The following is a 22,521-nucleotide window of genomic DNA, read 5'->3' on the forward strand; positions in this document are numbered from 1 at the left end:
GTGACATTTAAATGTTTTTCCACAGCCAACCTACAGCTAACTGTCGGATTATATTCGTCTCTGTACTTATGTTCAAATATCTCAAAATCGGTGGGATTTAGGTATAGGGAATGCTTATACCAATGGAAAGAGAATTAACAGGTGCATCTACTGGCATTATAAAACACAGGGTGTTCTATTTAAAATAAGCGAGTTATTAAACTTTCAATTTGACACAATTGGTCCGTGTTTTTTAGACGCCCTGTGTAACATGCACCAACTTTCGAATATTCCAGATATTTGGACACGTTTTGGTATTGACCATCTAAAATTTCAGCTTCCTATCTTAAAAATTGGAGGAGATAGAACCGATTAAGTGTAGGTATGTTTTTTTCAAAAATTTTGAAAAAGTCAAAATATTTAAAAAACTATTGAGTTTAAGGATAAAGTAAGGTTATGAAACTTACCTTAAAATTCGATGTAGAATCCAGAAATTAAATAAAAAATAGTACATTCCATTCGAAATAAGCGAGTTGACGTCTACTTCCGGTAGAACCGGAAGTTCCACGGCGACGCCAATATTTTCAATCGATAGAACATTAGGAGAAACCGCCGTACATAAATTTTCAGAATTCCAGTACGCGTAAACTTTAGCAAATGGTAGATCAGGTTTTAAGCAAAATTTTATAGAAATACACATCGTAGAATGTTTCGTTTTCTCGAGAGAGAGAGAGAGAGAGAGAGAGAGAGAGAGTGTGTATATTAAAAAAGGTAAGTATCACATGTTTTCAAATATCACCAATAATTAATCTGTCACATAGGCTTAAGATGTATTTAGTACCTCCTGCAACATCACAATTTCAAGATTTCTATTAAATAAGAAATTAAATGAACATAACCTTAAAATGTTCGTTTAACTTCGAATTTTTGGTGTTCTAAATATCATTTTTTTTTTTCAACTCGACAGACAAAGATTAATTTGTAGAAAAGCACAAAAATACTTGTAAACACTGCTAAAAGCAAGCATAAAAACAAGAAAAATTACGAACGCCTCTGGATTGACATTTCATCTGCATTGGTAACTTCTAAAACGCCAACTTAAAAATTCAAATTTACAGAGCGCCAAATCTGGTCACGTGGGGCTCGGGCATTTATGAAGGCACTGTATACTATTATTGATATCGCATTTAATTCTCCACTCGACATCTACCTTTAAATAATTTTCCATAATATCAGCCATCTATTTCTACAATTCACCTAAAATCTGAAGGCAAAACTCCTGTGAATGTTCAATGAATTTTGCACACGACCTTGGTAGATACCGTATTTTAACGACACACGTTTTTCCATAAACAAAATTTATTACTTTTGTAGTTGTCGTCTTATTCAAAAGATGTTTGCATTGAATTGAGTGGGACAACCGGCGCGCAATGTAGTCCAGTGTTTGATTTGGCGAGGAAGTGACAATATGGATTACGTTTGGATAATTTTACATATTTTGTGGAGTTTGTCGGCAAGTTTTGGAGGTATAGGAGTGTTGTTTGATCACAAAATATATTTTAAATAGATGGAACAGTTGATGTTGTAGTAATTTATGTAGTCTAATATAGCATTCGCGTCGTCTACAGGGTGGTCTCGTGCAAGATATAGATAATTTATAATGTGATTTAATTTGTACGTTATAACTATTAGAAATTATAGACCTAGTTAAACGTATTTGATAATAAATATTTAAATTTTCATAGTTTTTAACATATCTTAGCAAACTATACATATGTTAGATAAAAATCGTCTTGTTAAAACATCTTAATTCGAATTTGTTTCACACTATACTAGTATCTTTTTAGATGCAGTTTCGATAGCAAACCAAAATTATGAATCTACTTCAAATAAAACTCCTGGACAACTTAGTAAAAGAAGTGAGTATTTGTCGCATATCAGAAACTGATCAATATTTGATGGACCGTATGGCAATTTTCAGAATGCTTGGAATACTATCCTAAACCAAAGTATCCGATACTAGGCATCGCTGGGGGCAATGAATCTCTTCCTAAAGAATTTCCTCACATGGTAAGGGCAATATACAATACAAAATAACTCAATTAGCAAGTAATTCAAAACCAAATGAGGAAAAATAAGAGAAAGACACACAAATTTGTTTTAATCTATATTTTTTTGGCGCTTTCACAATTCTAAGCATTTTTTAGGCAGCTATAGGATATGGAGACGAAGACGATATTCAGTGGCAGTGTGGAGGTTCCCTAATTAGTAAGAAATTTGTTTTAACTGCAGCTCATTGTCTTGACAATACAGCGTAAGTAAATCCTCATTAGAAAGGGGGTAACTTTAAGTGGGGTGTAGTTATTTAGGAGTAAAAGTAACTGTTCACTGGAATTGTTATTTTTTTTATTGACGTTGATCTAGACTAAAAATTTCAATTGTTATGACAGAATTAAAAAAATATATATATGATACGTGTTTGTAAAGCTTTCGTATAAGCCCGATGCAAAAATACACCCTGATTTTCCTAGAAACGAAGCAGAATAACGCTGTCCAAAAATCATGTACCTAAAAATACTTAATTTTTCAGCTGGTTCAAATAGTTTTGAGATATTTTAAAAGCTAATTCAACACTCAATTTAGAAATAGTTGGAAAAGATGCAAAATAGATTTGTGGACACGTTTTCCTTTATAATTTAAAAATGCGAATTACTTATTTCATACAGCACATAATCATTTAGGGACCCCCCCAAATACGTCCGATTGGGAGACTTGGACCTATCAACCGAAGAAGACGACGCCTCTCCCCAAAACTTCGACGTTCTAAGAACCATCCTACATCCCTCTTATAACCCACCCGCCAAATACCACGACATCGCTTTGCTGGAATTGAACCGTGAGGTGAATTTTAACGAATACGCATCCCCGGCTTGCCTTACTACAGAAATAGAACTAAACCAAACTAGTTTGATAGCTACCGGATGGGGAAAAACCGGCTTCACCGACAGCAGCAGCAATTTCCTGTTAAAAGTCGATCTTGATCCTGTTCCTCATCAACAGTGTATCGAGAAGTATGGGAAACAGTCCAAAAAGGATTTGCCGAATGGAATCGTACATGATTTCCAGATATGCGCGGGAACAGTAAAGGACAAAGACACGTGTCAGGTAAACACAGATCATAAACAAAAGAAGGTTGCCTGCCCCATAAAGCAGACTATGTTATTTCTACATATTTTTTGTAAATAGTTAATTTATTTGTATATCCTGAAAAATCCGTTAGTAGATTCCGGGGTCCTAGATCCATTATATGGTAAACCACTCGACTAAAATAATTAATAAAACTAGTAATGTATTTTTTTGCTGGATTCCAAAATCTTCTCAATTTCATAGGGTTATGGGGTTATTGAACTCATGAGGTTATAGCACTGGCTTCTGATAAAGTGTTAAAGGGTAAAAATAAGGTTATCGAGTTCTCCATTATCAGGCTTACGTTATGCAGGTCTGTAGTCATAGGGTTATGATGTTAGGGGGGGGTTCAGGTTAGGGATTTTCAGGGTTATGGAGTCTGTGATATTATTCGTTTTTTGACTAAATCACTGAAGATAATATTTAACCATATTTTTTTTATTTTAGGGTGATTCTGGAGGTCCACTGCAATTTAAAAACGAGGACAGATCTTTCCGGGTGAACGTCCACAATGTAATCGGAGTTACTTCGTTTGGAAAAGCTTGTGCGTTGTCTGGAGCTCCCGGAATCTACACGAGGATCTCCAATTATATTCCGTGGATAGAAGGCATTGCTTGGGAGAATGAAAATTAACTTATTTGCAAGGCAAAGCGGTTGAAATAACAAAAAAAAAAACTGAGAAAAAATCTGCTCCATACCTGTAGATCTATGTTACAATACGTACAAGTATGTACATACAGGGTATCCTAAAAAGATACGAACCTCCCGATAACTTTTCAACATTGAGTCCCATCAAAAAAAAGTTTCAAATAAACATTGTGGATATCGAGAAGCCAATATGCTACTGATTTTAGATTTTACGTTGATCTAAACTTTCAAGGTCAAATCAAAGTCAACTTGGAAATATTAAACGGAAACCCCAAGTAATCTATAGAGCGTCAAAATTTATGTCCGACTATGATGTCAGATTGAGGTCAAACTGATCTTTTTCTGAATGTCTCAATAAAAATGTTTCAAGCTAAATTTGTGATTTTGAATGGCACATTATATGATGACCTTAGATTTGACATATTGGATATCAGCCTCCAAAACTGATTTTCATCAGATTTTAATTATTATTAACCTAATAATGTGTTAAATTTCAAAACTGTTGTCAAGATTACACTGACATTTTCAAAAGAATATGTCTATTAAATTCTATGATCTACTTTTATATCCATTATTTAAAAAAATGAGTTTAACCTTCAAATAACCTGCGAGACATCCTGGAAATATTTTTAATTCCAGTTTCATTTAATTTTCAAGTTGACTTTGAAATTTAAGGTCAAAGTGAAATTCAAGGTTAGCATTATTATTGGTTTACAAATTTATTGGAAACATTTTTAGTTTTCGGGAGTTCGGATCTTTCTGGGTCACCCTATATACCAAAGCATATGTTGTATTTATATTTCCTTATCCTTATAAATAAAGACAACTATGTCCCTTTTTAAAAGATATAATAGCTAATTTAACACCTTTATTTACAAAAAATGCGCATTCAAATTTTCTGTTAATGATATTGAATTAATACACTGTAATAGATACATTTGTATCCATTTAGTCTATTAGTAGAAAAACTACATATTATAATAACTACGCTGACTATTTCAAAGTACATATGTAACATAAGATTTTTTAAATTAATTTTCAAATAATGTGGCCAACTAAGAACGAAAACAATGTTCTAATTTTTTTGGGACATACCATGTTAATACATTTTTTATATATTTATAGTGGCCTTTTTGCTGAACTAGCTAAGATGTTGAAATTAACAAATTGAAGAAAAAATAGCCAGTTAAAAACCCAGCTAATCATAGCCTGATAAATAGTAGAGCCTGCATAAAAATTATTATTTTTATAATTTTAGGACAACATTTTCACCAATTCTTTGTCCAATTTTACTAATGTAATCACCAATTCACCAATTGGCTAAGATTTCATCTTCAGATGTTTGCAGTTCTTTTTGAATTATTAATCTAACAATTAAACTTGTAAAAGTTTAAATTAATTTAATTTTTCTCTTAATACACAAAACGTTGTTATGATTATTACAGAGTTTGTGTTGTATTATATCTATTTGTAATAAAATTGTAGTTACGAAGATTTTTATATCTCTATTATCGTTTTGTTTCCTTTTGATGAAGTTGAAGATTACGTGCAGTAATAGCGTTAACAAAAGATATATCCGACTATTAAGCCTATGTTTTTAGTGCATAGGTATTTCTTAAATGCGTATAGTTGAATGAGCCACTGTTACAAGAGAATATGGAATTGCTTGAGCTCATCTTTTATCAATGCCTAAACACAGCATCGAGAAGCCATATGTAGACGAGGATTAAATTTATGATTCGCGAACATGAAGCTGCTTTGGTTCAGAGTTGCTTGAAGCCAGTAATTTGCACTAAAATCTCTGCCGTCGACCTCGATAAATAAATTACACACGTTTCTGTAAATACAATATTTACCTGCTTTTGGTCTCTTTACTTATTTTGTCTGGAAGACTTAAGGCAACCGAAAATCGTTCAGACACCGAGTGCAGATATATTTGGTGCAGTGGAGTGTTGTTTGAGTGTAGAACATGGAACATATTTGGACGGTTTTGCTCTTTGTATTGAATATTTCATTACAATTTGCAGGTACAGTTTGTTTATTCACAAATAATATATGGGTACATCAAATGGTGTTGGTTATAAACTTATCTTTCTTCTTTTTAGGTTTGAAGGCATGCTGAAGTATGCTACCCATTAAAAATACTTTATGATACTGGATTTTGTACAGATTTTTAAGTAAACGTGGCAAATTAAAGTTTTGCAGAACGCCCTGTATGTTATGTCATACGTGGATAAAACACTCTTTCAGAATTACGGTGATATACGCATATAAAACGTAATGTGAAATACAATGCAAGATACACTTAAAAATTAAAAAGTTAACCCTTAACCCTACATAATTCTTTTTTACAGATGCAAAATCAGTATGTCAGAATTCTACATTTGCACCAAAAGGAAATCCTGGCGAATTTAGTAAAAAAGTAGGTATTTATCAGGTATACCTTAGTGCAGTACATCATTATTATGGGCAAACAATATCTACAATGAAAATATAAGTTTTCGTCAGGGAAAACGTTGTGCCATTTGCAAGAAAAATTTTTTCTCACATTTTCCCATACTTTGTAAATATGCAATTTATAGAACTAATGAAATTGTTTGTTATTAAATTTCCTACAAGATTGTTTTGCTACACGCGCATGTTATATTTTTGTTGCTAGATAACCAAAACAGTTCTAGAAAGTGATGAAAATCTAAGTAATTTTGAAGCGTTCAACTGACAAGTAAGAATTTGTTCAATTTTACTGTACATGTGGATGTAGGTACTTTAAAATATTATAAAATTAATGTTCTGTCATGAGAAATGTCATAATTTTTTTGCATCAATGTTGGTGTTTTTTAATTTGACAAAATTAGTTTGCGAAAACATCAACGCCGACTGCGAACGTCATTTTTGCGTATTTTCACTTTTCAATTTTTCCTGCAAATAGCACTTTTTTCCTTCAGGCTAACTTATGTTTTCGAGCGATTTTTGCTAATATCTAATCCACTCAAAGCAATAACCGCATCTCGAAGGTTTTGAGCCTAATTCTCCTGGACTATATATGTACAAATGAAGGTGCAGTAATATTATGTATAGTAGATATATCAGTCCCATATTATTTCGTTACATATTAAAATGTTTCCAGAATGTTTAGAATACTACCCCACACCTGATGTACCTTTGACGATAGCAGGTGGCAATGAATCACTTCCCAAGGAATTTCCACACATTGTAAGATAATATGTTCCATTTTCCGTGAAAACTATCGTACTTGACTTGAATTTGAAAGGGAATATCTTCGTTATGAGAAGGAAACTATCAGAAGAATTTCAGAATAATTATGTCGTATGAATATTAATAGTGTGTATATCAAGAATATGTTAAATTATTAAGAATTTCAAAAGAATTTTGTTTTGAATTGGATTTTGTTTACTTGAAAACATCCTTATGGAATTACACGGAAACCAACGTCACGTGTTGTATCATTAATATGTTCTTCAAACTTTTCCAAATACATCTTAGCGTTACACAGTGATCAATGATTTATTAGCATATTTATTACTTAATTTGAAGAAAAATATTGGCTAATTAAATAAAATATTTATTACTTTGCAGGCAGCTATTGGTTATGAAAAAAAGAATCAAGTACTATGGCTATGCGGAGGTTTTTTAATTAGTAGGAAGTTTGTCCTAACAGCAGCACACTGTGTAACTCAGTAACTATTCTTGAGTTCTGATATTAGAATTGCTACTCCTTTAACTTTGTCATTTTAAAGTACTGTATACGGGGTGTCCCGCATAAGAACCGACACAGGGGGTGTTCAAAATATTGTAAATTAACCAAACTTACCTATATACAAAGTTGCACCTCTGAGGAGTTATTAACCCCCAAAGTGGAGCCCTAAATTTTGAAAAAAAATAATATTTCTGCAACACTTTACCGTAGAAGAACCAAATTTGGTACATGATTTAGGTTTATTACTGGTCTTCTTTGACTATGATTTAAAGTTAATTGAAGCACTACAAGGTGTTCATTGGGGATGACTCATCCTTAAAATTGCAACGAACTTTTTTTTCATTTACCGAATTGAAAAATAGTAATATTAATTCACAGCAGAATTTAATTTTAAATTTTTTTTACATGTGTTAAATTTTAAAAAAACTATGGTTTTCAAGAAACACCGTATTCGCTTCATCAAGAAATTGGACAAGTGTAATGCACCAAATCAGCTGTCAAATAACTTCATGAATTTATTCATCAAGTTCTTGACGAATTAGAGCATGTTCTAATTTTCGTGAATTTCTTCGGAAGTACCAACCCAACAGATTTCCAGCCTCAGATAAGTAATGAGGTTATGTTATTGGAATATGTAAATAATTGTGTGGCGTCGTACTAGTTTTGCATTGTTTTTACTGATTTGTTACTTACAAACACTAATATTTTATATAATATGTATCAGAACGGTATCGCTGTTGTATCACTATAATTATGAGTGGAAAGGTGACATTTTTGAAATTTATTTGCTTCTTTGATTCGTTGGTAGAACTGATTCATGCGTCAAAAAACTTGACAAAGTCTGTAGCAGTGTAAAACCACATTGTTTACTAATAAATTCGTGAATTAATTCATGAAGAACTTCGTCAATTTATTCATAAATAAATTGTCACTGTAAAACAGCTATTAGAAGATTTTAAATAATAAGATTTTAGTGAAAAAAAAAATCAGTAGCGTAGAAATTTTGAAAACGAAAATAAAATATGTAGAAATCATTTTTGAAAGTAAGTCACAACAGAAACTTTTGATTCTAGCGACACTCCCAAATACGTCCGTCTGGGCGACTTGGACCTATCTACGGAAGAAGACGACGTGCAGCCTCAGAATTTTACCATCGCGAGGACCATCCCACACCCCTGCTTCAAACCACCAGTCATGTATCACGACATCGCTTTGCTAGAGCTGGACAGAAAAGCCAACTTCACCCGCTTGCTTGAATACAGAAAAGGAAATCAAGGACACCGAACTTAAAGCTACTGGATGGGGCAAGGTTGAGTTTATCGGATATGAAAGCAGTATCATGCTGCAAGTCAATTTAAGCCACGTTCCTCACGACGAGTGTGTGAAGGCTTTCGGGAAGCATCCTCGAAATGAATTGCCAGGTGGTATCGTTGAAGATTTTCAGATTTGCGCAGAAAATGTAATTGATGAAGATACTTGCCAGGTATCTATGGGTTTTCATTAGTAACACCGTGATACTCATTCTGATGTCAATAGTCGATAAAACAAACTCTTAGTCAAAATTTGGCTCACAATATTTAATATTGTCCATTTTGGTTAATAGTTGTCCATTTAGTTTAGTTTCAGGCACACAAAAATGTCCAAACCCAAAGATCGACATTTTATAAAAATTTCGACAGATGCAAGCGTTTCGAAAAATCCTTATATCTTCCTTCGTCCTGGAGCACACAAAGAACATAAGCTACACTATCTACTACCATCAAAATCACCTGAAGAAAATTATACCAAGCGTCTCATTTTTTATGTTACATTTTGAAAACTTAAAGCCAACAAAACTATTTAAATCCAAATGGAACACCCTGTATTTTTTTGCACCATGTTATAGAAAATCAAATTGTCTTTTCACCGATGTAGGCATTGTAGGGTTTACAGTTTCAATTTTCTCAGATATTTGCGGCTTTCTTCCATTCTCAAGAATATTACATTAAAAACATAATGAAATGTGCTTTGAAAGACAAACATTGTTATTTTCATTCAGTATTCGAAAATACTGATTATTTACAATCTTTAAAAAATAACACACACGTCTGCTCAAGAATTTTTAGATGGACTTATTGGTACATAAAATTTAGCCTAACTATCCAAATGTTGAATTTTGTAATGTAAAATTTATAATCTATAAATCACTACCTACATATTATAAAATAAAGTCCTCCGCCGCGTCTGTCTGTCTGTTCGCGATAAACTCAAAAACTACTGCACCGATTTTCATGCTGTTTTCACCAATGGATAGAGTAGTTCTCGAGGAAGGTTTTAGTATATAATTTGTTAAGTTTTTGTATACATTAACGATATTTGTTGGAGTTGCCGGAATAAGCCGTCTGGGAGTTTTCAACGATAACGCTGCCTAAACCCTTTGAGATATAACAAAATAATATATGGTGGAATTGTGTCTCTTATATAGGTCTACAGAAAAGTCCGCGATGGCATATGTCTATATGTTAAAGATAACATACTACCTATATCCATTTTAATACTTTAAAAAATGGGCAATTATAAAGCTATAATTGGAAAGCTATTTACACAAATACGGTATTAATCCTTATCATTTTAAATAAGTTAGAGGCTTTAAGCATTTCATGCACATTATTTTACTCTTTTACACCATAAATTAAATGAATATCTTAGGAGTAATCGCAAAAAAATTACGGACGCGAGAATAAAATTCAAGCGCCTAGCTTCGCTTGATGCGATCGCCGACCCCCCCCCGCATCGTCTTGCCTACTGTTTAGCTAATAAGCCGAACGATAACGCGCGCGTGATCCTTTAATAAACTGACTTGGAGCGAATGGAGGTGAAGATTGACGACTGTGTTTTCTTTCTGGGTGTTGTTGGAAAGTTATAATTGCGTTCGATATTTTAAGGTCACATTTTTGTTTTGTATTTGTTGTCTTTAGATAGTCGGAACATACATAGATACTTGCAAACATACTTTTATTTCATTGAGTTTTAATAATTTGTTTGTTTTTTTCTTATTGTGAATCATCTAAAACTTCATAGTCGCATTTTTGTTTCGTGTTTGTTTTCTTTAGGTAGTTAGATACCTAACTTCTTACTTATTAATTAAAATTGATAGTCCTGAACATAGGTACTTTAATTTAATTCGTTTTGTTTTCACATTGTTGGTAGTTACCTATATTGTTTTAAATTTAAAGGATTTGCATTTTTAGTTTTGAGTTTGTTTGTTGTCTTTAGGTATGTAAATATATCGTAAATTATTTTAAAATTAATATTAGGGTCGCATTAGATGAAAGATGATTGATTTTTTGTTTGTTACGATTTAACTCAAAAACTACTCAACTAATTTTACCGAAAGCTACATCTCCTCGGAGTAACATAGGCTATTTTATATTTGCCCGTGCGAAGCCGGGGCGGGTTGCTAGTTAATAATAAAATTTATCTGTTTTTAACAACACGAATGGTAACTTCCTTGCATGAAAAAAAAACTGATTTAGTACAACTGTTGACAAAAGTTCCAAAAGTTTCCAACTTACAATGTGTCTGGTTAATACGTAAAATACGCAAATTATGACTTTTCAAAGCCCTACCCATAAAAAATAGTATCAACTGATTCCGCCAGCCTATTTGTATTTAAGGGGGTGTTAACACGAAAAATCAAACACACTATAGAAAGTTTAAAGGGGTTTAAACGTTGTAATTCGTGACACCCTGTTTATAAAGAAATACAAGCAGTTTAAGTCAGAGAATTTTTATTATTCGTTGAGAATTTTTTACTTTTTATGATATTACAATGAAATTTTCTATAAACAGTTTCTGGGGTAGCCAAATAAAAACACATTTTTAACTTATAACAATCAGCTACCTTAAAAACTGTAATACTGCATAAAAAATAAACAAAAAAAAATTTAAGAGGCCCTCGATTTTTAAGTAATCAACATTGTTTTAAAGTAACTTGATCAAAGTTGTATACCCTTGAAGTGTGTTCTTCCGTTTCCGGGTACCCTGTATATATTTTTGAGTTTCAGGGCGAATCGGGAGGTCCATTACAAGTTAAAAACGAAGAAAGATCTTATTCCGTTAACGTCAGTAATGTTTTCGGAATTACATCATATGGAAAACCATGTGCTTTATCAGGAGCCCCTGCTATCTACACTAGAATCTCCAACTATATTTCCGGGATAGAGAGAATTGCTTGGAAAAACGAAAACCAAAAAGTGATTTTTTACGTCTTTGATAACAAAGTTTTCAATGTAATATTTATATTCTTCATATAAAATACAACATCATTATTTTGCCTACTTATTTTTTTTCATATCAAGGAAATTAAATAAAAAATAACAATCTAATCGTAAATTCCAATATCCATACCTACATTTTATTATATTTACAACCCTATATAGCCATACTATAACATTTGATTATTTACTTTTATTTTAAAAGTCGAGTTACATTAACCGTATGCTCGTCATTATTGTTGTTCTTTTTGTAAACGTGTATATTCAAGGATGGTCACCTCGTCGTCGGTCACCTGAAATTACCGTGTGGTCAGTTAAAGCACTCGTAGTGAACCAACAGACCAACAGTGTCGAATTTGTTAGTATTTACCAAGAAAACATGTACTGTTATTATGTTTTGATAGTTTCACTATGTCTCTTTGACTCGCCTTTTGTCATTGCAGGTAAGCACGTCAACTTTCATTCATTAGTTTACAATCGATTGGTCAATTTTAAAACTATTATTATTATTAAACTAAGGAAATGAGCAGAGAGTAAAGCATGTTATGTTAATTTAGAAACTACATAAATTAATTATTATAATACACAACGCTATAAACAAAGTTGAAACTAAAAAGAATAACCAATTCTATTTTTAAAGATATAATATATATTTACACTTTGGTAGCTAATTCCATTGGTTAAACACTTTAATAGAATAAAAGATATGTACATATTACCAAACACTTGAAATTTTCCTTACAGAGTTTGACCCTCGGTAATAGCTTACATATGAAAATCATATAACCGCTAATTCTATGTTCAGCCAATAATAAATTAGCTCATATAGATTTGATCCCTCAAAGCACACACTGAAGGATCTGCAATGAACATTTTCAAGCGAGGCAATCATAGAATATTCCACTATAGACCTAATGTAATGAGATTTGTTAATGCTTTAAGCGTTTATAAGTTCTCTCATTTACTTTTTGTGTCTTCGAAAATCTGCTGGAGCAGAAGACATCGAATTACTTTCACACCCAAATCATTCTATTTCCTTACCATTTTCTACTTATTTGAGTTTAGTGGAATTAACCGAATATTACAACATTACTCAATTCCTGTCAGATTATTTTGAATTATGTGCTATTCCAGAGAATTTATATACACAGGGTGATTGACAACTTATCCAAAAAAATTTGGGATTAGATGCGGCATGAGAATTGGAGTTAATAACGTATAAAAATTTTTGTAAAATCCTTATAGTTTCCGAGAAAAAAATTATTGAAGTTATAGTACATTCAACCACTACATAGCTGGACAACTGTAGTCTCTAGCGTCATTCGCAATACGCGCGGAGAACCATGTGACTCCTAATACTGACATCCATCGTTGCGGTAGTTTTTACCTGTTATCTGCGGTGTTTACAACAGTTTTTTAGTAGTTAGTGTCAAAAATAGTTTGCGTGTATAGCAACTCAGAGTTGATGGATATCGTTTTAATTTATGGTGAAGCAAGACAACATTTGTATTATGGTGAAGCATTTGTGCTATGGTGAAGCAAGACATCATTTGTATTAGTTCGTAGAAACTGAGTAAGACGGACCCAAATGTGTTTACACGTTAGTGGATAAAATTTTGAACAATAACTGTTGTTGTAACATCGGGTATGTCAAATGATTTTATTATTTAGAAGCACAATTTAATTTTATTAATTAATAAAGGCAAAAGCAGTTGAATTTGCCGATATAAAATAGGTGTTATAAAATTCTATTTACATATTTCTTTCCTTTCGTTTTTGTCCGTTTTTATCACACCGCCATGTTGGTCGCATTGTGCGAGGTCAGGTTTTACAGTGGACCAGTTTCCAGTGCCGTGCAGAAGTGTATTTTTAAATCAATTTCGAACTGCCTTTTTTGATTTTTTCTTTACAAAATTGTATTTGTAAGGGTCCCCTGTACATCCAGAATTTTTTTTTTTGGATAAGTTCTGAATCACCCTGTATATTTTAGTAACGTCTGCATAAAAATTATGAGGAATAGTTATAAAGTTCCTACACTACAGCGTACCTAATAGTCCTACGCTGAAACGCAAGAGACCATTGATCTTGGTAATATATTGCTCATAATTGATTCAGGCTTCTATTTTAATTTCGAAGCCAATTTATTTTAGAGTAGAAAAAATATATCGTGAAGTATTATTATTATGTTATATTAGTTAATTTACAGTGTACGTATTAACGCTATCTGTTTTATTTTCTGTTTTTACAGAGGAAGATTCTATATGCACATTAAGCTCAGTAGGTGAAAAGGGAATCTGTAAATTAATATCCGATTGTCCTTACGCTCGGGATCTTTTAAAAAGGAAGGTGTACCCTCAAATATGTGGCTTTATTGGAAGAATTCCATTAGTTTGCTGCATATCGAATCAAGGCTCATCTCTGGCGACAGAACCTCCAACTACCTCAACTACAAAAAGTCTTACTAACGTTCACTTAAAACCATCATTATCGTCGCAAAACCTTGCAGCGTTCTCAAGTGAAAATCCTGGAGAACTTAGCAGGAATAGTAAGTTTTATAATTTTGTCAGGTATTAAACAAATTCAAACCCCTAATTTAATTTCTTAGAATGTTTGTCGTACTACCCTAAACCACAATATCCTATTTTGGTAACTGGTGGTGAACCGTCCCTGGTTAAGGAGTTTCCCCATATGGTAAGGATCATTCTATATATTAACCATATTATAGGTAACCATATACAGGGTCATTCACAAACGGTGACCTAAAATGAAACATCGTATTTTTTGGTGAATTCTTTCGTATAAAGTTTTTATCTAGGACGTTTCGTTAAAAATAAAAAAATATTTTAAATTTTTTTAAATAATTTGAAAACTAGTAAGTGAAATAATTTGAAATTGGGTACAAGTATTAATGTAAACATTGTCCAAAATCTGAGGCCTTTTCCTAAAATTTACAATTAGATGCTCCAGTGCCGTAGATACAGGGTATCGGTGGCATATTTTTCTAAATAAAATAGTACGCCACTGCTTTACGGTAACAATTATGATATTTTCGGATTCGTCCTTCAATTTTCTATAAATTATTACTATCTTATGTTTTTCGAATTGCGGTTTAAAATTACATAGGCTGCGATAGCAACTTTGACATTCTGAGCAGTTACAACAAAGAATAAATAATGCTTTTCATCAGATCAAGCAACAATAAATTTCGAACAAATTACATTTACGTTACTAAAAAGATGCCGCGCCTGTGTTTGTGGAAATGGAGGTATTATTGAGCATTTACTCAAATAAAATCATTAAAATGATGACTAATGTTATTAATTTCTTTATTCGAATAAATAACCGAATGATTAGTGCTTGTCATGTCATTTAAGTAAAAATGTTTCTAGTTGTTTTTTTTATGTTTTACTCGAAAATCTGGTTTTTTTCGAAAAACATAAGAGAGTAGTAATTTATAGAAAACTGAAAGACAACTGAAAATATCATGGTTTTTACCGTAAAGCAGTGGCGTACTATTTTATTTAGAAAAATATGCCACCGATGCCCTGTATCTCCTCCACTGGAACATCTAAATTTTAGGAAAATACCTTAGATTTTAGACATTGTTTACATGTGCCCCATTTCAAATTATTTCACTTACTAGTTTTTAAATTATTTAAAAACATTTTTTTTACAAGTTAACACCCTGCATCTTTTTAACGAAACGTCCTATTTAAAAACTTTACACAAAAGACTTCCCTTAAAATTCACCAAAGAACACGAGGATTCATTTTCGGTCACCATTTCCCTGTATGCAGATACAAAGGGCGTTCTATTAATTCCTGTTTATGAAAGTACTATAAACATTAGGGTCAAAATTTACCGATTTAGCTAAATTTGCCCTACGATGTAGTAATGTGTATTTTCTATTTGTCCGCTTTGACTCATCATTTTAGCGCAAGTGATCAATTTTTTGTCTTTCTCAAATGATAAAATATTGTAATAAATAGAAACAAAACTAAAAGTATATCACAAATAAATGACTTTAGATTAAGATCCCTAGATTGACCAGATATCGCAACTTATTATTACTCCAAAATGATTGTTTCAAAATGTCACTTTGTGTTTAACATTTATAAATATTGTGCAAATTAATTATTACCTACATTTTTTTATTTAATCACAAATTTATCAAAATTGAATTATCTATACCATTTTACATCAAAATTTTGGATTATTGTGTAACAAACTGTTTAAAATTATTTTGTATATTTGTGCATGCAAAAAAATGCGTGTTTTAAAAAGTATTAAAAGTTTTACTAATTTTTTAAATATTAAGGGCATTGAATATAATTTTAATAGGCTTTCAAATAGCAGCTAAATTTGAAAAAATGTAGATAATAATAATTAATATGTGACAAAATATTTAAAATCATAGGAAAGAATAATCGATTGTAGTGCTTTGTCAGTCTAGGAACGTTATTTTAGACTAAAGTCCCTAGGCTGGCAAATGTACAACAATCGCCACATTGAGGTAAAATCAGTATTGCTAACCTTGAAATATAATGTTTTTTATTACTTAATTTTCATATTATATCGAATAGTATATTACGTAACAATTCAATATTTTAATCTATCTACAACAATTAAATTTTATCTTTTACGACAACAAGCACAAAATGACATCTGTCAAACCTTCATTTTGCGATCAGTTGCGGTACTTAGTAAACCTACGGACTTTACTTTAGATTGAAGTTCCTAGAATGATAAAGTACCGCAATCCACCAGCATTTTGTAGCAAAATCATTATTGTCAACCTTAAAACATAAGTTTGAATTTTCAAATGTTTTTAATTATTTAATTTTTTATGTATTACAGTTTATTGTGTAATAATCCAACATTTTAATCTAAAGTACTACAACAATTAAATGTCAATCCGCTATGTTGGGCAATGAAAACAATTGCGATACTTGATCAATTTAAGGACCCTCTAGCGTCTGAACTAAGCAACTTTGTATATTACATTTAGTTAAAAAGGTATTATTTATTTCAAGCAAATGCAATAGTATCATTTACACGAAATATTGGGACACTCCATTTTTGTCTTTCCTTGTAGGCAATCATTGGTTACGGAGAAAGCAATAACATTCAGTGGTATTGTGGGGGTTCCTTGATCAGCAAGCGGTTCGTTTTGACTGCTGCTCATTGCCTTACCAGTAAAGCGTAAGTTACCGAACATTTTTAATAACAATTAAAAAAAGAAACTATTTCTTGCAGTGGTGAAGCCAAATACATCCGATTAGGTGACCTAGACCTATCCACCGAACAAGATGACGCTGATCCACAAGATTACACAATTATCAGAAGAATCCCACATCCCTCCTTCAAACCACCAGCCAGGTACCACGACATCGCTTTGTTAGAAGTTGACCGCGAAGTGGCGTTATCAGCTTACGTCTCACCTGCTTGTTTGAATACCGAAAGGGAAGTTAATCACACCAGACTAACCGCAACTGGTTGGGGGGATACTCGCTTTGGAGGGAATTCTAGTACTTTCTTGATGAAGGTCGATTTGAATCATATATTCAATAACAAATGCGTGGAGGTTTTTGGGAGATATTCAACCACTCTGCTACCCAATGGTATAGTTGACGATTTTCAAGTCTGCGCGGGTGGGATAATTGGTCAAGACACATGCCAGGTAAATTTAATTGTCTAAGATGTAGGGTGGTATCTCTCTGGGGGTTCCGCGATTAATTCAAAAATTCAATTTTTTTTTTTCGTCAATTTAAATATTATTATTCTTACTTTAATTTACTTTAATTCGAGGCTTTCCATACGCATCAAGATGGATGTAACGGATTTATGTTTAGGATTTAGGTCTGTTACCTTACCTTACCTTACCTTACCTTACCTTACCTTACCTTACCTTACCTTACCTTACCTTACCTGACCTGACCTGACCTGACCTGACCTGACCTGACCTGACCTAAATAACTTATTAGTTAATTTTCTTTATTAAGAAGCTATCTCTAAGCAGTATTTTATTTTAGGGCGACTCTGGAGGGCCCCTGCAAGTGCCAGATCGAGAAAGATCTTTTTTAGTAAAAGTACATAGTCTTATTGGAGTGACGTCCTTTGGAAAAGCGTGTGGTTTGTCAAAGTCACCTGGTGTCTACACGAGAATTTCCAATTACCTCCCTTGGATAGAAAGCATTGCTTGGGAAAAGGAACCAACGTTTTACGGATTTAGACCCTTAAATTAGAATTAACGATATAATTTTATTGGATGTCATCAACTTGTGTTATCTCAACGAAAACATTGAACTGAGGAAAAGACATCTTCAGGATCCTAGAAATAGTGATTATACTCGCATTTTTTAAAATGAACGTCATGTGGACTGAATTTTATCCAGAGCTTTCATAAATGCCATGGGACCGTCGAAAATAGGCAACCAACATTACACGATTGGCACTACTAAAAATGTCTTTATGAAGGCTGTGTATTCATTAAAAAAAAAACAATTCTGTTTTAGAAGTATTTTGAATTTTGTTTAACAAATGAGAAAAAGACCTTGAACCGGCCCTGTCCCCAATGAAACTGAATTCGGAAACCAAACTATCTAAACAAACTTTACTGCGTATTACTAAGCAATTTAAATCTCTCATTAGACCGCAACTCAAACAAAAATTTGCGCCAAATAAATCAATTTGATTGCCCGTCAGTTGAAAGATTGTTTAATGTTTTTAACCCAAGACGACTTGTGATGTCTCATTGCTTTACTACCTAATGAATAATAAAATGGCCATCTGGAAATTGAGACATCTTTTTTTTTGTGGGTCTTAAACGGTCGTCCAAACATATGTGCCCTTGAAGAAGTGCGTTAACACTCTACGCCGAGTTCTAAGTCAAGTCCATTCGATTGGACTTATCGAATGCGGCGGAATTGCTTAATCGGTGATTATGGCAAAGGTGGTTCGAATATTGGTGTTTGTTTGTCTACGGTGTGTTCTGTGTGTCCCGCCCAGTCCTACCAGTGCCGTGACGGACATGCTGAAGGCGGAATTTGGAACCATGAAGAACACCATCAAGGTGCTGTCAGGTACTGTGATTTGTTTATTGTACACTAATTATTGTGCTAGTTATTTTCCTTATGTACGTTCAAAATAGCGTAAGCGTAAGTGGGTTCAACATCTGATAAATCAGTAAAGAAAAAAGTATTCTATACGCGACACAAATGATGGAAGACCGAATTGTGCCATCTCAGAACTTGACAAATCAGATTCAGGTTCAGGTTCATTGTAAAATAGTTTCAAAATTATTAGGTAATAAAGGACTTCGAGATTAATATTCTTTAAACCTAAGGGTATAACCGTGAAATATCACAATTATTATTCTCTTTCACAGCAGTAGTTATATTTTAATGGCATTTGTTCAGGGCGTTGCAAAATACTGCTGTTGACAGTGTAGTTTTATATTAATGTTACCCCTATATTTTAGATCAATGGGAAAAATGGAACACCCTCTTCTTGACCTCCTTAGAACCAAGAATTTCATCCACCGCGTCCACTTTAGCTAGCATAGACAGCAACATCCACAATCTACAAGAGAGAGCCCACGTGTGGGATACGTTCCAGTTACACGTGTCAGCTTGGAATGAACAACTCGCATCGTTGGATAGAAAAGTGGATATAATAAGCAAGTAATGACCAATCTTTATTTTACATTTACAAATCATAAAACATTTTCCTTGTTGCAGGGGTCAAGAAAAAGTACTTAACCTCGACGGCAAAATAAACGCCATGGAATACAAGCTAGACAACACTTTGAAGATTCTGAATAGTATTCAAGATTCCGTGGGCAACCTAGACACAACAGTATACTCCAAAAAGAGCCAAGATGTCTTATTTAACGAATTTGCTACTAGAGGCATCTTAAGCTCCATCAAATTAGTTGAAAAGAAGTTGGACAGACTCCTGATCTTGAACCAAAATAACCTGCTGAAAAAGGTCACCGACGAGAAGCCTAAGCTTACGATAAAGTGTAACACTCCCAGGATATTAGAAGATCTTTTAAATGATATATCCTCAAAGGTTGATGTGATCTTTGACAATATCAGTAGTACTAGAGACGAAGACGATGACTCTGAATACGATGGTGATTATCTGAATGTCAGTGAAGGAAGCGGTGTAGAAATCGATGCCAAAAATCAGTCGCAAAAGAAGCGTTTGAGAAAAGCAATCAGGAAGATCATGTTGCCTTGTAAACATACAAACCAAGCCTTGGAAGAAATTCTAAATAGATCTATCAGAATAGAAAACACTTCTCTTATAATCCTAGATAAAGAAAACACTCATTTTGAAAAATTATCCAAAGATAGCTCTGAATGCAAACCCGTTGTCTCCATTGGTAGACAGTCTCAAGAAATTACAAGACATATAAACCTAATTTTGGACAGCTATTTCAGTGAACAAAGGGCTCATTTTGAGAGCATATCTAATAAATTAACTAAAAGATATTGTGGCTCTAAACCGGAAACGTATTACAATTTAGCTACACCACAAACTCCAACATATTCAACAACTAAACAGAAATCTACTTATGCTGATGTATTTGCTGTTGCTACTACATCTTCTACCCTTCATGGCACCAGTGAAGGAAGAATCAACGAAACTACTAACGCTAAATCATTTGAAAATTCAATTGAAACAAATAATCCACTACCAACTTGGACACCAATAATGGATCAAAATAAATCATCCTGCGAGGACTTGGACAGAGACGATAGTAGCGGTGTGTATATATTTGGAAACAATGTTGAAGGAACAAATACAGAATTATTTTTCAACAAACGGTACTGTGAAATACGTGATGACGGTTGGTGGACTGTTGTGCAAAGAAGAGACAATTACAATGTCCAAAATAATTTCAATGTGTCTTGGGATAACTACAAATACGGTTTCGGAAACTTGCATAGAGACTTCTGGATGGGGAACGATTTCTTGTCCAGTTTGTCAAATAATTTCAGTTTAACTCTGAGGATTGAATTGGAAGATTTCGAAAACCATTCTGCCTGGGCAGAGTACAATACATTTAGGATATCACCTGAAGCTGATAATTATAGACTAACCATTGGTGGGTACTCAGGTAATGCTACCGATTCATTTTCCGGTCACAACGATTCACAGTTTAGTACTTATGACAAAATCAATGATGCTGCACCAGAGTGCTGTCCGTGTGCCGTTTCTTATGGAGGAGGTTGGTGGTTTAACAGGTATAAAAAATGTCTTCCGAAAAAGCAAATAAAAAAAATAATGTAATAAATAAATTGTGTCCTAAAATAAAACTGTTTTCAGGTGCTTTGAATCAAATCTAAATGGCATATATTACAAAAGACCCAACGAAAATGATTACTTCAGAGGAATTATCTGGGAACATTGGTTAGGAAATTATTCTTTGAAGAAGACAGTTATGATGGTAAAATCTAGGAGTCGTACTTATCCAGAAAACTACCCCTCCCCAAAATTTCCAGACACAGAAACAATACCTTATTATGAAGACCCATGATAGTAACTTTAAAATATTGTCTAGATATAGATGTTTATATTCAGGTATATCACAAATTATTTTGTGTCCCCTCTACAGACATAACAGTTGTTATAATCTTAATACTAATAAACTACATGTTCAGCTACTGTCTAAATATTTTAATATATTCTAATGTCTATAAGTATAAAAAGAAAGTATAGTTCTAATCACAAGTAACTGCAATGAGTTAACTTAAGATAACTGGTAAACTTCCCTCAANCTTCTCAGATCTTAGTCTTAATCCTAGAAAAATTAAAAGATGCGAACTTTCAAGGTCATGTCTTAAGACCTCCTTACGACTAGGGATTTTTATAAACCGATACATTACATTCTGTACATTTAACTTATTAGGACTAAGATTAAGGTTAATACTAAGACTAAGTTAGGACTAATACTTTTTTATAAACCAACCATTATTGGTGAACAAATAAAATTACATATCTATTGACCAATCACCCGTTCAACGCGTACAGGATTGTAAAATAAAAAGTTCAAAGCAAACGGACCTTAATCCAAAGCAATCTGACATTTTGTACCATAGAAGAGTGTTGAGATTTTGTATTTTGTACTTTCTAACCTTACTACTTTTCAAAAATGAAAGTAACAGAAAAATAATTAATATTTTATCATTATATTTAACACTTGTAACTTCTGTTATTGCTTTGATGGGTTATATCTATGGGTTATATTCAACCATGACTGAATGTTATTTTATTTGCATTCTGAGCATGCGCAAAATCAACCAAAACATAAGCATAGACATAAAAGTTAAAATATTGGAACTTTCAAGGTCACTTTTATAGGCCTAATACTATGCTTAATTCTAAAACCACTGCATAAACGCTCCCATAAAAAAAGCAGCTCTCAACTTTAGACTTATTACTAAAACAAAGTTTGTGCTTATGTTCATGCTGCATAAACTCGCCTATACACTGCTATTAACATTTTTTACGGCAATTAAAGAATATTGCAAAAAACGTCAATTTAAATCATAGACCCAATTTTAGTTTACCCTTGATTTAAATATTTAAATACAAAACGGTAAAACGACAAAACATGGTAAAACCACAGCTAACAGAATACCAGGGCCCGAGAATACTTGAAAAAATGGGGAAACTCTGGGAACCACGTGACTTGAGATGGATATACAAGTTGGGGAAAGAGTC

General features: G+C 32.9%; 3 protein-coding genes and 1 pseudogene across 4 annotated transcripts; all 4 read left to right on the forward strand.

Moving 5' to 3' along the window:
• Positions 1-1,364: 1,364 nt before the first annotated feature.
• LOC108904154 (serine protease snake-like) lies at positions 1,365-5,210 on the forward strand. 2 transcript variants are annotated; one of them, XM_018706582.1, is made up of 6 exons: positions 1,365-1,505; positions 1,833-1,898; positions 1,961-2,049; positions 2,187-2,293; positions 2,721-3,144; positions 3,613-5,210. In XM_018706582.1, the coding sequence occupies exons 1-6, from the start codon at positions 1,448-1,450 to the stop codon at positions 3,796-3,798; spliced, it is 930 nt and encodes a 309-aa protein (XP_018562098.1). In that variant the 5' UTR covers positions 1,365-1,447; the 3' UTR covers positions 3,799-5,210. The 2 variants fall into 2 exon arrangements, with proteins under 2 accessions (XP_018562098.1, XP_018562097.1); XM_018706581.1 differs by having other exon boundaries at positions 1,827-1,898; positions 3,613-5,208.
• Positions 5,211-6,930: 1,720 nt separating this feature from the next.
• LOC108904138 lies at positions 6,931-9,035 on the forward strand (annotated as a pseudogene).
• Positions 9,036-12,055: 3,020 nt separating this feature from the next.
• LOC108904143 (venom protease-like) lies at positions 12,056-18,262 on the forward strand. The gene is made up of 6 exons (XM_018706572.1): positions 12,056-12,230; positions 14,036-14,332; positions 14,393-14,478; positions 16,883-16,989; positions 17,044-17,467; positions 17,820-18,262. Exons 1-6 carry the CDS (start codon positions 12,167-12,169, stop codon positions 18,030-18,032), a joined length of 1,191 nt encoding a protein of 396 aa, XP_018562088.1. The 5' UTR covers positions 12,056-12,166; the 3' UTR covers positions 18,033-18,262.
• Positions 18,263-18,787: 525 nt separating this feature from the next.
• On the forward strand, positions 18,788-21,435 carry LOC108904139 (angiopoietin-related protein 2-like). Its single transcript, XM_023454305.1, has 4 exons — positions 18,788-18,869; positions 19,268-19,469; positions 19,527-21,041; positions 21,124-21,435. Exons 1-4 carry the CDS (start codon positions 18,818-18,820, stop codon positions 21,332-21,334), a joined length of 1,980 nt encoding a protein of 659 aa, XP_023310073.1. The 5' UTR covers positions 18,788-18,817; the 3' UTR covers positions 21,335-21,435.
• Positions 21,436-22,521: the final 1,086 nt, after the last annotated feature.

This window comes from Anoplophora glabripennis, unplaced genomic scaffold, assembly GCF_000390285.2.
Source record: "Anoplophora glabripennis isolate ALB-LARVAE unplaced genomic scaffold, Agla_2.0 scaffold151, whole genome shotgun sequence".
Taxonomy (NCBI): Eukaryota; Metazoa; Arthropoda; class Insecta; order Coleoptera; family Cerambycidae; genus Anoplophora; species Anoplophora glabripennis.